Source organism: Corvus cornix, chromosome 1 (assembly GCF_000738735.6).
Source record: "Corvus cornix cornix isolate S_Up_H32 chromosome 1, ASM73873v5, whole genome shotgun sequence".
Classification (NCBI taxonomy): domain Eukaryota; kingdom Metazoa; phylum Chordata; class Aves; order Passeriformes; family Corvidae; genus Corvus; species Corvus cornix.
In genome coordinates this window covers 26,721,931-26,737,557 of record NC_046332.1, presented here as the reverse complement: position 1 = coordinate 26,737,557, position 15,627 = coordinate 26,721,931, and the positions used below count along the sequence as shown (strand labels likewise).

The following is a 15,627-nucleotide window of genomic DNA, read 5'->3' as shown; positions in this document are numbered from 1 at the left end:
GCAGCCTCATCACTAATGGCTTTACAAATTCTAGACCTTTGTCCTGTGTGTTTCCTTTTGCAGAGCAAGAACATGATCCTGGATCAGGCCTTTAAGTATATAACAGAAATGAAAAGACAGAATGATGAACTTCTGTTAAATGGAGGGAGCAATGAGCAGGGTAAGTACAGATGCTGCTGGGGGCTCTAGAATTTCTGTCCCTCACTTCTTCTGTGTCTCTGTACTGACGAACAACAAAGCCTGGATCCACAAATGGGAATCCCAAGACATCATGCACATACAGGAAAAATACAGCTGCTTAGAATATCTTGAAACAAAAAGCCAATTGAATGCCCAAGTGAGTATTCTTGCACATAGCTATGAGTAATTACAGAGCTTATAGGTGATGTGGCATCATCTGGTAAATTCTGTCCCAGTTTATTCTACTGTAGTGACCAGAATGATTTCTGACAAACTTCAGTTAGATTTTTTTAATCGAAAAGATGAATCTTCCTTCATTCATAAACCTTCTTTTTTTTCCTTTGAAAAGCTGTAAAAGTTAAAATGGCTCGTTTTATAAAAATACAACGCATCATATAAAATTTACTTGAATAGATGTGTAAAAGTACAGTGATAGAAGTATGACAGAAATCATCTCAAAGCTAATCTTGTAGTTTGTGATTTTTCTTTCTGTTTTATTGTGATTTTCCCAGTTTGGTGAGCCATCTTTCAGGCGCGTTGCCAGTTTTGTGGCTTTACACAAATGCTTTGTATTTCATTTTGGCTGTAATTTTTAGATGTAATGAAACTTAATTCTCCTGGAAAGCTGTGACATTAACAATTAAATAAAAACAGTTTTGGTGTTTGCAAAAAAGCAGGAAAAAGAAAAAGATTCATGTGCTTGTCTTTCCTTCGGGAATTAAACAATTTTGATTAGCATTCAGTTTCATCCAAGTTAGTCCTGATATTTTTTTCTAAGTAATTTGACATATCCAGCTATTGGTAATAGAATAGTCTGTGAAATTCATTCACTTCCCCACTCAGTAGAGAGATTTATCAAGACAAGAGTCTTCACTTAGGTTGTGCTAACCATTTGAAAAGAACATACATTATTAACGATTTGTTCAAATTATTTCACCAATTTATTTCATTGCTACACAGTGTTTACTCTCTGTCATGTGGTAACATTATTTCATTATTTGCTCTGGTGCTGATGTAATGGAGTGCTCTCACTGTTTTGTAGCTGAAGAGATAAAAAAGCTCCGGAAACAGTTGGACGAACTGCAAAAGGAAAATGGGAGATACATCGAGCTACTGAAAGCAAATGATATTTGCCTGTATGATGATCCTACAATCCACTGGAAAGGAAACCTCAAAAATGCCAAAGTCTCGGTTGTTATTCCCAGTGATCAGGTTCAGAAGAACATCATTGTCTATTCAAATGGGACTCAACCCAATGGAAATAACCAGGGAGCATCTGTGCAGGGAATAACGTTTAATGTTGGTCATAATTTACAAAAGCAAACAGCCAATGTTGTGCCAGTTCAGAGAACTTGCAACCTAGTGACTCCTGTGACAATTGCTAGCATTTATCCCACAGAAAATAAGCCATGGACGCAACCTACAGTTTCTCCGCTGGTATCCGCTCAGACAGCTCCAGCAGGGAATGTTCCTGAGCTCTCCACCCCGGAGAGCGAGCGAGGTGTGCCCGCTGCTGCTCCTGCCAGCTCACAGAGCACACCTCAACCTGCAACAGAACAGGAACTGCAGTGTTCTTCAAGTAATGCACCACAGAATGAGCAAAATCCCCCCAAAAGTAAAAATGATGAGGAGGGCACTAAATCAACAAAGAAAACACTCCCGCAGGGAGCTAGCCTTCCTTCCAGTGCCTCCGTGGAAGCCTCCCAAGTTCAACAGGTGAATGCAACTTGCTCAAATACACACAATTCCAGGAGTGACGTCCAGGAGAGCTGTGCTATTTCAACCACAGACACAGCTTGTGTGCCACCTGTGAGACTGTCTACTGCAGAGAGCTGCTCTTCTGTAAAGGTCCTCAGAAGTACGGACATGGTCAGCAGTGCTGGGACGCCTGTGACGTCTGCAGCAGAAGGAGTTAAGGCTGTGACAGCAATAAGCACCCTGGCTGTCAGTCCCCTGGAAAACTGCTGGTCTTTTTCAGGCTCTTCAGGTGTTGGCACTTCAGACTTGAAAAACATGAGTAGCCTTACCCGGATGCCTTCAGCTGGGAACACACAGACCACGTGGACAACTTTGCAGCTGGCAGGAAACACTGTTCAGCCGCTGAGCCAAACGCCATCCGGGATAATGACTGCCCTCCTCAACGAGCCAGTCAATGGTGCTGGGACTGTGTCTTCTGCCCACAGCAGGCCTTTGACTACAAGTATCAGTTTGCATGCTTCTCTGCCTGGGGATGGCCAGGCAGCTGAACAGATTGTAGTTACCGTGCCCTCGTGCCCACCCGTACCTATACAGCCTTTAATCAGCCAGCCACAGGTTAAAGCTCAGGCTGCAGGAAATATCCTTCCATTAAACTCAGCTATGCAGGTGATTCAGATGGCTCAGCCAGTCGCCTCAGCTGTGACAGGAGCACCAGCTAACCAGAATGTCATCATTCTCCAGCCTCCAAACCCTGCTCCGTGCCCGCCCATTGTGAGAGCCGAAGTTCCCAGCCAAAATGTTAGTCAGCAAATTGTAATTATACAAGCTGCAAATCAGAATCCTCTTCCCCTCCTGTCTGCTCAGCCTTCTGCTTCTGTAAGAGTTCCCGTGAACGGGCCGACTGCAGTCGCCAACTCCAGTGGCTCCATGCAAAATGCCTCTCTTCCACAGACTTTTGGAGGGAAACACCTTGTCCATATATTACCAAGGCCATCTTCTTTGCCATCTTCTAGCTCTGCGCAGACATTTTCAGTGACAATGTCCAATCAACAGCATCCTCAGACTATCTCATTAAATGGGCAGCTTTTCGCATTGCAGCCTGTGATGTCTTCATCCGGAGCTTCAAACCAAGCCCCTATGCAAATTATTCAGCCCACCACCAGCGAGGATCCAAATACCAATGTTGCCCTCAATACATTTGGTGCTTTAGCTAACCTCAATCAAAGCATATCGCAAATGGCTGGGCAGAGCTGCTTGCACTTGTCTCTCAGCCACCCCACCAATCCTGCAACTGTCAATAACCAGATTGCCACAGTCAACTGTGTGTCATTGCCAACTTCTGTGGCATCTTCAGTGCCTGCAGAGGTTTCGGTATTAACCAGCGCATCTAATTCCATAAATGCTTCTCCGCAAAAAGCGGCTGCTGGCTTGCCATCCAGTGCAAAATCAAAAAGGACAAACAAAAAGCCAAGCACAAAGAAACACCAAGCAGTCAATAATAAAGTGTCTTGCCCAGCAGTTCCCTGCAAAGATGCAGGGAAGGTGGACTGTGCTCCTGTGGAAACGGTGGCAAAGCCTTCAAATGGCGAAGGGCCACCAGAAAACGCCCCGGCAGCATCACAGGCTGTAACCACATCGCAGGCGGGCGGCGCGGCTGCAGCGAGCGGCGTCAGCGTTTCTGACTCTCCTTCCAAAGAGGCTGCGAGCTCTGAACAGGCAGTGAAAACCCCCTCTGCTCCCGAGCCGAGCTCAGCAGAGGCATCTGCTTCCTCACCGCTGGAGTCTGTGGTGTCAGAGCAGCTGCTGCTCGCTCCACCAGCGGCCAAAGATGCTGCTCCTCGCCAGCAGGCCCAGGGATCTCAGAGCCACCCGCCAACTGCCTCTGCCTTGTCGGAGTCTCCCAAACCCTGTGAACCTCCAAACACCTTAACATCCTCTCGTAAAGAAGCACAGGTGACACATTTGCAGGTTGCTGGGACTTTGGTAGCACAGAGCAACACAGCAGGTCACGCTTCCAAAGCAGGAATGAATTCGGAGTCCTGCAACATTGCCCAGGATTCCTCAGTGGTAATGCAAGATGCAGACTTGTTGGAAGGACAGGGTCTAACCAAAATGCTGTCTGATCTCACAAAAGAAAGAACAGCTGTGGAAAAAACCTCTTCGTTTACTGTTCAGGGGGAGCATTCTAATTTTCCTATGGAAAACTCTAAATCAGCAGAATCAAATGTTGATTTGCCTGAGAAGCAGGAACTCTTGCTGATGAACACGGAAAGTGACACTCTCTCCCCACATCACTCCTGCATCTCTGATCAGGAAGTAGTCAGTGCTTCCCTTATCACTAGCAGGCAGGCAGACTCCCCGATGTCAACCAGCTCTGGCAGCAGTCGAGGCTTCTCAGTTGCATCTATGCTGCCAGACACCACCAGAGAAGATCTCACAAGCAGCACCTCAACCAGTACCTGTAACAGCTGCACATTTTCAGAACAGACTGACATTGTAGCTCTTGCAGCGAGAGCTATTTTTGACCAGGAAAGCCTTGAGAAAGGTGGAGGGGGAATACAGGTTAACACAAGGGATATCATCTCTAAGTCTGAGGTTGCACCTTTGGAGAGAGAGCAACAGCCTTTTAAACCTCAGTCAGTGAAAGAAAACAACGCAGGGCCGCTGGAAGCAGCACCGAACAAATTCAGTGCTCATGAAACAGTACAGACAAATGTCGACAGGCAGGTTGAGAAGCCAAGCTGCTCTGTAGGAAGTGTGGAAACATCAAACACTCCTTTGCAGATTTCCACTTCCCAGACACCCAGCATAACCAGTCTAAGCGTGAATAATCTGATACACCAGAGCCGCATTGTCCATCCCCTGGTGAGTTGCTCGAGTTTATCCCAGTCTTCAGAGCCTGCAAGTGTCCCTGCAACTGTGAGCCTCTCCCTTCCATCTAGCACATACATCAATCCATCTCCGGGACCTGCTCTGATGAGTGAATATGCTCAGGAGCAACTGAATGCTATCAGGGCAAGCACCATGCAGGCTCCCCAGCTGCAGGAATCACACTTAAAGCAGCAAAACCACGAAGGTCGCAAAGACTCTGCCAAGAGGGCCGTTCAGGATGACCTTCTGCTTTCTACAGCAAAGAGGCAAAAGCAGTGCCAGACAGCACCCATAAGGCTTGAGGGGATGGCGCTGATGAACCGAGCACCAGAGGGTATTGCTGATCAAACACAGATGCTAGTCAGTCAGATTCCTCCTAATTCATCCAATTCAGTGGCACCAGTGAGCAATCAAGGGCATGCTGATGGCCTCAGTAGGTTATTCCCACCCAACAGCAATTTCGTAGCGCCAGCTTTGAGACAAACTGAAGTTCAGTGTGGTTCTCAACCACCACTTTCAGAGCAGCCAGGCCAGGCAGGGCAGCACTTGCAGCCAATTCAACATGTCCCTGCCCAAGGCATCTCTCACCTTCACAGTAATCACCCGTACTTGAAGCAGCAGCAGGCTGGGCAGCTAAGAGAGAGGCACCACTTGTACCAGCTGCAGCACCACGTCACTCACGGGGAGAACTCCGTCCACTCTCAACCCCACAGTGTCCACCAACAGCGAACGATACAGCAGGAGGTGCAGATGCAAAAGAAACGGAATCTCATCCAGGGAACACAAGCCACACAGCTTTCTCTACAGCAAAAACACCATGGAAGTGATCAAACACGGCAGAAAGGTGGTCAGCCCCATCCTCACCACCAACAAATGCAGCAGCAGATGCAGCAACACTTTGGAGCTTCCCAGCCTGAAAAGAACTGTGAAAATCCTGCAACAAGCAGAAACCACCATAACCACCCTCAGAGCCATATCAATCAGGATATTATGCATCAACAGCAACAGGATGTTGGCAGCAGACAGCAAGGTTCCACTTCAGAACATGTGTCGGGGCACAATCAGATGCAAAGACTTATGACCTCGAGGGGCTTAGAGCAGCAAATGGTGTCCCAGGCCAGCATTGTAACCAGACCATCAGATATGACATGCACCCCTCACAGGCAGGAAAGAAACAGAGTTTCCAGCTACTCTGCTGAGGCCCTCATTGGGAAGACGCCCTCTAATTCGGAGCAGAGAATAGGAATATCTCTTCAAGGCCCTAGGGTTTCTGACCAGCTTGAAATGAGAAGCTATCTTGATGTTTCTAGAAATAAAGGGTTGGCGATTCATAATATGCAGGGCCGCTTGTCAGTTGACCACACAGTTGGCTCGGATGTGCAGCGTCTTTCTGACTGCCAAACATTTAAGCCCTCTGGACCCAATCAGCAACCGCCGGGCAATTTTGATGTACAGGCTTCAAGAAACAGTGAAATTGGCAATTCTGTGTCATCCCTCCGGGGCATGCAGTCACAAGCATTCCGAATTGGTCAGAATGCTGCACCATCCATAGAGAGACAGAAGAGACTGCCCTACCCGCCAGTACAGGGTATTCCAACGGGGAATACCCTGCCATCAAGGGAGAATGAAAACACATGCCACCAAAGTTTCATGCAGAGCTTGCTCGCCCCTCACCTTGGAGATCAAGTCAGTGGAAGCCAAAGATCAATCCCAGAACATCAAAGGAACACGCAGTGCGGTGCCTCCTCCACAATTGAGTACAACTGTCCCCCAGCGCGAGAGAGTGTCCACATCCGAAGGGATGGTGATGGCCAGAGCAGGGAAAGCTGTGACATGTCCATTGGGGCAATTAACACAAGGAACAGCTCATTGACTATTCCTTTTTCGAGTTCTTCTTCCTCAGGAGACATTCAGGGTCGCAATACAAGCCCAAACATCTCTGTGCAGAAGTCCAACCCCATGAGGATGACAGACAGTCATGGAACTAAGAACCACATGAACACACCCGTTTCCAGCAATATGCATGGAGTTGCGAGGCCAACTCACCCTCACCCTGCAGTTTCTCACGGAAATGGCGAGCAAGGGCAGCCTTCTGTTCGTCAGCCAAATTCTTCGGTCACTCAGCGCTCGAGGCATCCTCTGCAAGACAATGGAGGTTCTAAAATACGTCAGCCCGAAAGGAATCGATCCGGCAATCAGAGACATGGAAATGTCTTTGACCCTAGTCTTCCCCATCTTCCTCTGTCCACCAGTGGCAGCATGATCCTTGGGCGCCAACAGTCCACGATAGAAAAAAGAGGAAGCATTGTCCGATTTATGTCTGATGGCCCTCAAGTGTCCAACGACAACGCAGCCCCTGACCAACATACTCTCTCCCAGAATTTTGGATTCCCTTTTATTCCGGAGGGTGGCATGAATCCACCAATAAATGCTAACGCTTCTTTCATCCCACCAGTCACTCAGCCTAGTGCCACTCGGACACCAGCTCTAATCCCAGTTGATCCTCAAAATACACTGCCATCCTTCTATCCACCTTACTCTCCTGCCCACCCTACCCTCTCCAATGACATTTCTATCCCTTACTTTCCCAATCAAATGTTTCCGAACCCAAGCACGGAGAAGCCGAGCAGTGGAGGTTTAAACAATCGATTTGGATCCATTCTGTCTCCTCCCAGGCCTGTTGGTTTTGCTCAGCCGAGTTTTCCTTTGCTTCCAGATATGCCACCAATGCACATGACCAACACATCGCACTTATCCAATTTTAACTTAACTTCTTTGTTTCCAGAAATAGCCACAGCTCTTCCTCCAGATGGCTCAGCGATGTCACCTTTGCTTTCTATTGCAAACACATCTGTTTCAGATTCTTCCAAGCAGCCCTCAAACCGCCCTGCCCACAATATAAGCCATATTTTAGGTCACGACTGCAGCTCCGCTGTATGAAAACTGGCAGACTGACTTCTGGTCTGATGTGTTGTTTATATATTTAAGAAGAAGGAAGTGGATCTTACTGGCACCCCTGGAGAGACCATTCATAGCATCACTGTTTGTTTGCCTGAATGTATGTAGATGGTACTTTCCATATTTATATACACGTTGTATTTCCACCCACCTTACTAACTCTAAAGCACCAGTGCCTATAGCAATGCTTGCTTACTAGGAAACAGTAAGGATGCAACATTGAGAGCTGTGCAAATATTGGTTGTTGATTTTCCAACAATCAAGTTTGATGTCTGATTGTCCCAAGGTGAGGGCTGCCCCCAGTAGTGCATGGAGTGAGAGCATCCGTATGGGAGACAGGAAACAAGTGCTACAGGTATCGGTTTGTTCCTGATGTGTTTACCTGAAACTGCACAGGAGCTTGAAATGGTTTGGGTTTCACTTTTTCCTTTGTAAAATATCTTCAAGAGCCTCAACACAAGTCAAGTCTGTGTTAACCCAGTGCTGATTGGAAAAGGCATTTGTTGTGCAGCTTTTGTCTGTCTGAAGCTTGTCACATACACTTGACTTAAGGCTTACTTTACATGGTGAAAATTACTGTGTGCTCCCATGGTCAGCAATTAAAAATACTGTTTTAGAAAATTTAGATTTCTTTAACCCATGACTTTCTGTTTCTAAGAATCTTGTTTGGATCTGCTTCAACTGTGGCTTCAGTTACTGCTGAACTCAGTCAATGTTTTAGTGTAGCTCACAACTCCTGGTGCAGTCAGCAGAGACAGCAGCCGTGTTTGTTGCCATTTCAGTGTTGGTTGCTGCAAGTTACCTCAGGGTGGGTTTTGTACCTTGTTTAGCACCTTCTTAATGTCCTTTTCTTTTTTCCCCTCCACTTCTCTTTGGCCCATGCTCTAACACCAGCTTTCTGCTTTCTGTGAGTGACAGCCCTTTGTTGTACCAGGCAGCACATGGGAGGGGACCTCACCCTGTCGCATCCCACAAAATGAGTGGGGATTCCTGGGGCACAGTTTTTACTTGATATTGCTGATAGGATTGAGCCTGAGTTAATATCAGTACTCTGCACTTGAATGCACCTTTTACCTAAACCTGTGTGGCTGAAGGAGGGACATGGATGAACATGGATGTGTTGAGAGTGAAACACACGGAACACATTGGGATTTGAGGAAGGATGATGTTTGTAGATGCATGAGAGAAGGAGTGAATGTGTGTGCGCTGGCTGAGTCTCCAGTACTTTAACAAATTTTGGTCCCATATCTTTTAAAGGAAAGGGAAGAATTAGGTAAATTTTATTTATTTAATGTCTCTGCAGTGTGCTTTTTTTCCTAACAGGGCAGAAATATGTCTTTTATGTGTTTGGAAATACCATTCTGGGTTTGATTCTTCAAACAACATGGTAACTTGAGGTTCCCTTGCATGCAGTCGTCTCCAAGCTTGAAATTCTTGTGTGTTGACCGTCAGTGCATCATCTTGCTCCTGGGACCTGTCAGAAGCTCTGGTCGGGGCATGGGGAGGAGCAGGTGCCCTGGGATTCTTTGTTTTGTTTTGTTTCTTTTTCTTTGAAAGGTGGAAAGGAAGATATTCCTCCATGTCCAAAAACAGGACCCACAAAGAGGGACCTGAAACAGTTTTCCACAGCTTGGCTGCCCAGACTTTGGTTTTGCTAAGCCCTTTTACACTGATCCAGGAAAGTACGGAGGCTTTAAAATTAAAACTAATTGGGCTGTGTCTGTAGTCTGTCCTGACAATGTCTCTGCTCTTGTAATTTGGGGTCTGGTGTTTTCCTGCAAAGGTGAAGCAAAACAGTTCTGATCGTGGTTGGGATTCCTTCTTTAATTCAGGTGGAGCTTATCTTAAGACACTAAATCTAAGTGGTGGATCAGTTCTCTGTTTCTAATAAATAATTGAGTATTTCAGTTCACAGCAAGGCAGCTTCTCTCTGCCACAGGGCAGTCACTGACCAAGTGGCAGCCACTGGCCTGTGCAGGGGGCAGGGGTTAGGAATGAGTCAGTTCTCAGCCTCAAACTGACAGCCAGCTGCAGGTCTGGGTGTGCCCTGCTGAGACTGGACCAAAGGGGTGTCTCTGGTGCAGTGGGTCTCAAAGGGTCTGCCTCAGATGGTGAGGTGAGTTCCGTAACAGTGACTGTTCCATGGGTTCTGGATGGTAAGGATAGGGGGATTGAAGCAGGAGCCACTCTGTGCATTACACACTTGTGTGGTCTTTGAGGAGGGAAGCAAACCTGCCCATTCTTGCTCTCTTTAAATGGCATTCTGTGTGCAGCAATGGGTTTGGCTTTCAGGACAAACTAGTGAAAAATTAAGACCTGGCTTCCAGGACTTTTATTATATAAAGCTGCTAATCCTGCTTATCATTCCAGACTTTCACAGAATACCACATTAGTTTCTTAAAACTACACTACTTTATGATGTCTGTGAAAGCTGGAGAGAGCTTATAAACTTAAACCTGTTGCAACACTTGAATGTCCACAGATCCACTTGGCCAGATAGGATTCATCCCAGAGTACTGAAGGAGCAAGCAGGACATACAGCAGGACCCTGCTCGGTCATCTACTGAAGGTCTGGGAGTCTGGACAGGTCCCTGCTCATGGGAAGGTAGCCAGTGTTATTCCAGTCTACAGAAAGGGCAGGAGGGAAGAATCCAGGGAACTACAGACTGTGAGTCTAGCCTGGGTTCCTGGGAAAATCGTGAAGATTATACTGGGTGCTGTTGAAAGAAGTTTAAGGAATAATGCAGCCATCAGGCACAGGCAACATGGGTTCACAAAGTTAAAGTCCTGTCTAGCTAATTTGATACTCTTCTGTGATAAGGCCACCCACCTAGTGGGTGAAGGGAAGGCAGTGGGTGTAATTTTTCTGCATTTTAGTAATGCTTTGGATACTGTCCCTCACAGCATCCATATGCACAAGCTGTCCAGCTGTGGGATGAACAGGTTCATGGTGTGCTGGGTGAAGAACTGGCTGAAGGGCAGAGCTCAAAGGACTTACAGTGAGTGGGGCTACTGGTCTGGCTGGCTACTGGTCACCAGCAGTGTTGCTCGGGGCTCAGTTCCAGGGTCAGTTCTATCCAATGTATTTATCACTGATCTGGATGCAGGAGTTGAACACACCATTGGCAAGTTTGCTGATGATACCAAACTTGGACATGCTGTTGACGGATGCTTTGGAGATGGATCTGGATAGACAGTCAACCTCCTTGCTCTCTGCAGCTCCCTGACAGGAGAAGTGGAGAGGGAGGTGCTGATCTCTTCTCCCTGGGATCCACTGACAGGACACATGGGAATGGCTCAAAGAGGCACCAAGGGAGATTCAGACTGGACATTAGGAAGCATTTGTTTACCAGGAGGGTGCTCAGACACTGGAACAAGCTTGCTAGAGAGGTGGTTGATGCCACAATCATGTTTAAGAGGCATCTGGACAACATGCTGAGTCCTGAAGTGGATGGAGGCACGCCAAGCAGCTGGAGTGGATGATCTCCGTAGGTCCCTTTCAACTGAGATACCTGTTCTATTCTCTTACTCCTCCATATTTACTGCTGTTGTCTCAAGGTTAAGTGCAGTCCCGAGTATTCACAATAGAATATGTCAGCTGTGATTTAAATTGGGGTTTTTTCACACTGTACATCATTTTCTGAAGAGGCAGTAACTGTGTCAGTGACTTTTGCGTGCCCCCTTTCTGTTTACAAAGACAACCAAAACCAGCTCCTCCTTGCTCACAGGATGCCTGCTGTGCAGGGAATCACAGCACAGGCATTTCAGCCATACAGAGACTGCTGGGATTTTGCAGGAACTGCACGATTTTGCGGTGTGTGGCTGAGAAGTACTTACTGTGTGACCCTTGGTCTTCTCTGGAGGATTGTGTTTTGTTGTGACAGGGCACCTTCTCGTCCTTCTCAGGGCTTTTTCTGAAACCTGACGAGACCAGGATGGAGAAATATCCTTTCATTCCCTTCCTTGAACATGGCAATTTCTGTTGAAGTTCTGTGTGAGTCCCTTTACATGCTGTAAGTGACACTAAATGATCCCGTTGGTGTGGGATCAGGAGACTGCTGTGAGAAGAAAGATAGGCAGACCTCTCTGCAAGGGCTTCATATCAACACATTCATCCAAATTCTGACATTTACACTGCTGACTGGCCTTCAGGTAACTTTAATTAAAGGAAAATTGGATCTGTTGTGTAGCCTTTTGGTCTGCTTGACTGTCCAAGATGGGCTTTGAATGTTGGGCTTGGCCTGGTCCCCTGGTTTGAGAGCAGCTTGTGGGTTTCATCTTCTCACATATCCACACTCTTTTGCCTTTAGGAGGAACAGTGGAGGGACTGGATATTTCACACCGAAAGAGAGGAAATTAGATGTTAAATTTCTGTTAGTTTTTAATTATTAAATTGTTTGGGGTTTTCCTTGTCACTGTAAACTAATCTTGCCTGGCATTCCACATCCACCAGGCTTCTTTGCACTTAGTTTTGTAGGTAAGTTTGTGGCACTGACATGTTGGTGTCTCAGTGTTTCCCCAGGGCCTCAGGTTCTGCTCTAAAGAAGAGGAGCAATTGCAACATCTTACACATCCTTCTTTTCTTTATTTTCCCTTTCCCCTCCCACTGAACTTGTGCTTAGCCATCAGGTTGATAAAGCTCACCTTACCTTGACCTGTGCTTGGAGAGGGCAGTTTGAAAAAGGAGCTTCTGCAGATGGAATGATTCTGGTTTACTTGTTATGAAAACCATTTGACAAGCAAATCCATTTTCTTCAGCAAGCATCAATGTCAACATTTATCTTTTTCTCCTGAAGACTACCCAGCAATTAACGGTTCCTTTGTTTTTCAAGATGTACTTGGAAAAGATTTTGTGGGTTTAGCTGTGATTTGTTAGCCTGAGAATTGCATTTTCTCTTCCATAATACTTTTTTTTGAAGGCTACTTACACAGGGTTTGTTTTGGCTTTGAAGGAAAGAAAAATACCCAGTACTGCTTAATTTAGAAAAATCAGCAGTGGAAGGGAAAGGTTGGGCACTACCTCTGGGGTGGGACTGCCACAGCTGACAGGCATTGTGTGGCTGTGGGTTTCAGCTTGGCCTAAATGACTCCAACAAACAATAATAAATAATATTGGGCTGGATTGCCCAATATTATTTATTATTGCCCAACATATGTCAGTGTAGTCCATATTAGTCCCTTAAACAGCCTAGGAGAGTAAGAGCAGAGATAGACTAAACTGAAAGCAGGCAATAAAATATAAATGTGTTAGTATTTATATACCTTTTTCTTGAGAGAAAGGACCTCATTTAGGAACAGTTAAAGAAAATAAGAACTGAAGTGATTTGAGCTGGGGGCTGAGCCTTACTGGGATGGGTTTTCCAGCTCATGCTTCCAGCTCATCACTGTGCTGCTGCCCAGGTGGAAGAGCACCTCTCTGAAAAAAAAATAAATGCACTGTGCGAGTCCAGAGCCTCCTGAACTTTGCACAGATTTCCTACTGCACTTTAAAGCTGTGCTGCTGCTGCTGTGGTTGGTGACTGTAGTGCTGTTGCAGGAAATAAGTCGTGTGGCAGGGCAACTTGCAGAGGGCATGGCTGGAGAAGAGGGGCCCTTTAATTATTTCTGGTGTCCTGTTGTCTTTTCACGTTTCTCTGAGGTACTTGTGCAGTCCTGGCTCAAGGACTCAGTAAACTCCCGCTGTTTCTGGATGACTGAGTGTGCTAAGAGCTGTCATCTTTTGCTGTTCCCCTAGTAAGTTTCATGCTCCTCGCTTTAATAATGATCCCACTTTCACTGGCAAGACAGAGTAGAATTGAATCAGTTTATACCAGATCAGTCATATTTGTTTTTCTGATACAGTGCTGTAAGGAGCTCCATTCCTTGCTATCACCTGACCTGTTACCACCTACTGGTGTTCCCTTCTCCCACCGCCATGATCCAGCATGGGTAGCAGACACAGGTTTGTGTGAGGGTGTTTTCAATTTCCTACTGCTTCTGCCATCCATAAATTGGAAACCTCAGAGCACCAGGGCTTTATTCCCACTCAGAGTAGGTTACTCCGTGGTGAAAGATTTAGCAGAGATTTTCAGTCCTGACAACACAAATTCATACTCTCTGCAAGCAAGCCCTGCTTAGTTACACAGACACCATTCATTATTTGTTGATACTGGTTTTTCTGAGATTAATTTTTTTTAAAAGGCTTTTTTTTCTGCCTCACCAGAAGTATCTTTACAAGGTTTTCACATTTGCAATATGTGCTGCTGTTCTGGCAATCACAGGTATGAAACAACAGAGCTCGTGGGGGGTTGGACCCTGTTCCTGCCTGCTCACTGTGAGAAGGGAAGCAAATATGGATTTTGCCACAGGAGATTAATCAGAGATGCTGTTGCCCTCCACAATGTAAATTATTTATATTCAGTCCAGAGTATTCTGCTGTGCTTCTGTTTTATACAGCTGTAAATGACTTGGATACGGTCCCAGTGGAAAGTCCTTACTATTTTGTAATGGAAAATAGGAACTCTGCAGTAGAAATCTATAATGAATGAACAGGAACATCATCTTCCAATTGTAAATAAGATCTTGCTCTGTTTATTTTGACATCTTTTTACAAATGTGTTGCATTCAGGTGTAAATATCCCAAACCCTGATCTTGTTCAGAGTTCTGAGATTTCTATTGTTAAATGTAATACTTTGTTTAATAGTTGTAATAATTATTTGTATAGATATGAACATGATAGTATTTTATTAAAAAAAAAAGAAAAACACTCTTTGAATATTGTGTTCTTGTTGGTACAGCTTCTTTCCCCCTGGAAAGCCATGCCATTCACTCTTAAGTATAGGTCAAAATACTTAAGAGTATTACTTAGCTTTGCTTTGAGACTGGGAATTTACAGTCAAAGTTTTCCACTGATGTACATTCTCTGCCTATGCCAGAGTTATGCACCACATTATTTGGAGATACAAAACTATGTAGTTCAGGAGAAATAAATACTGATCCTGTAGTATCTAAAAAATACATGGCAAATGCTGTCCCTGCTCCAGTGACAGTGATCACTGTTGAGATACAACTTCATCTTTATAAAATGCTTCTCATCACAGTCCCTTGCATTGGTTTTGAAGTGGTCTAAGACAGCTGTTTTGTCACAGTTTGAAGCTAAAGGATGTGGTTTGGATGAGAGCAGTACAGAGACCCTGCAAGGTAAGTAAAGACTTTTTAGCGAGATTGCACAATACTGCATTACTAGGAACCAATTCTTTTCAGAGGCTCCAGAAAACCTGGCTTGTAAACTTCAAAATTCTTGCAGGTCTGGAAGTTGCCTTTAGGGGGAAGGTCTTAATTTTAAAAAAGGCTGAGGTTTAGTATTAAGACAGAGAGGCTTCTGTTCCTTCAGTGACAGCCCCTGTGTACAGTTCAGTCATAGCAGAGGGGAGGGGAAACAGGACACAAGGCAGCTGCCTTCCTCTTCCACACTGCAGTGCATTCCCCCTGCCTTGGCTGCTCTTCTGTCAGCCCAGAGGCTCGGGGGGCACCTGGCCCTGGTAGTTTTCCTAACCTGTGAGGGGGTATTAGTATTATACAGAAGCTGTTTCCTTCTCCTTTGAGTTGTACTAGGCAGAACAACTTATACCTACATTTCCTGAGAAAACAGGAATTATATGGAATGTAAGGAAGAAGTTTTTTACAATGAGAGTGGTAAAAGACTAGAACAGGTTGTCCAGAGAGGTGGTGCATGCACCATCTTTAGAAAGGCCTGGCTGGACAGGACTTTGAGCCATTTGCTCTAGTGGGAGGTGTCCCCACCTGTGGCACAGTTTGTTTGCCTTTCAGGAGTTGTGACAGCAGCTTATCCCGAGCATGAGCACAGCAGGGACTCCACTACCAGCCCATGGGCAGCAGAGAGGCTCCCTCACCTCCCAACACAATTCCACGGTGCTGCT

At 45.8% G+C, this 15,627-nt stretch overlaps 1 protein-coding gene across 5 annotated transcripts in view; it reads left to right on the top strand.

Annotated features, from left to right (window-relative positions):
• USF3 (upstream transcription factor family member 3) overlaps window positions 1-14,453 on the top strand; it is a 33,999-nt gene extending 19,546 nt beyond the window's left edge. For all 5 annotated transcript variants that reach the window (XM_039559645.1, XM_039559638.1, XM_010396068.4 and 2 more), the window contains 2 exons: window positions 64-160; window positions 1,223-14,453. In XM_039559645.1, the coding sequence (XP_039415579.1) occupies window positions 64-160; window positions 1,223-7,689 (6,564 nt within the window). In that variant the 3' untranslated portion in view covers window positions 7,690-14,453. The remainder of the gene's footprint in view (window positions 1-63; window positions 161-1,222) is intronic.
• The last annotated feature ends 1,174 nt before the right edge of the window (window positions 14,454-15,627 follow it).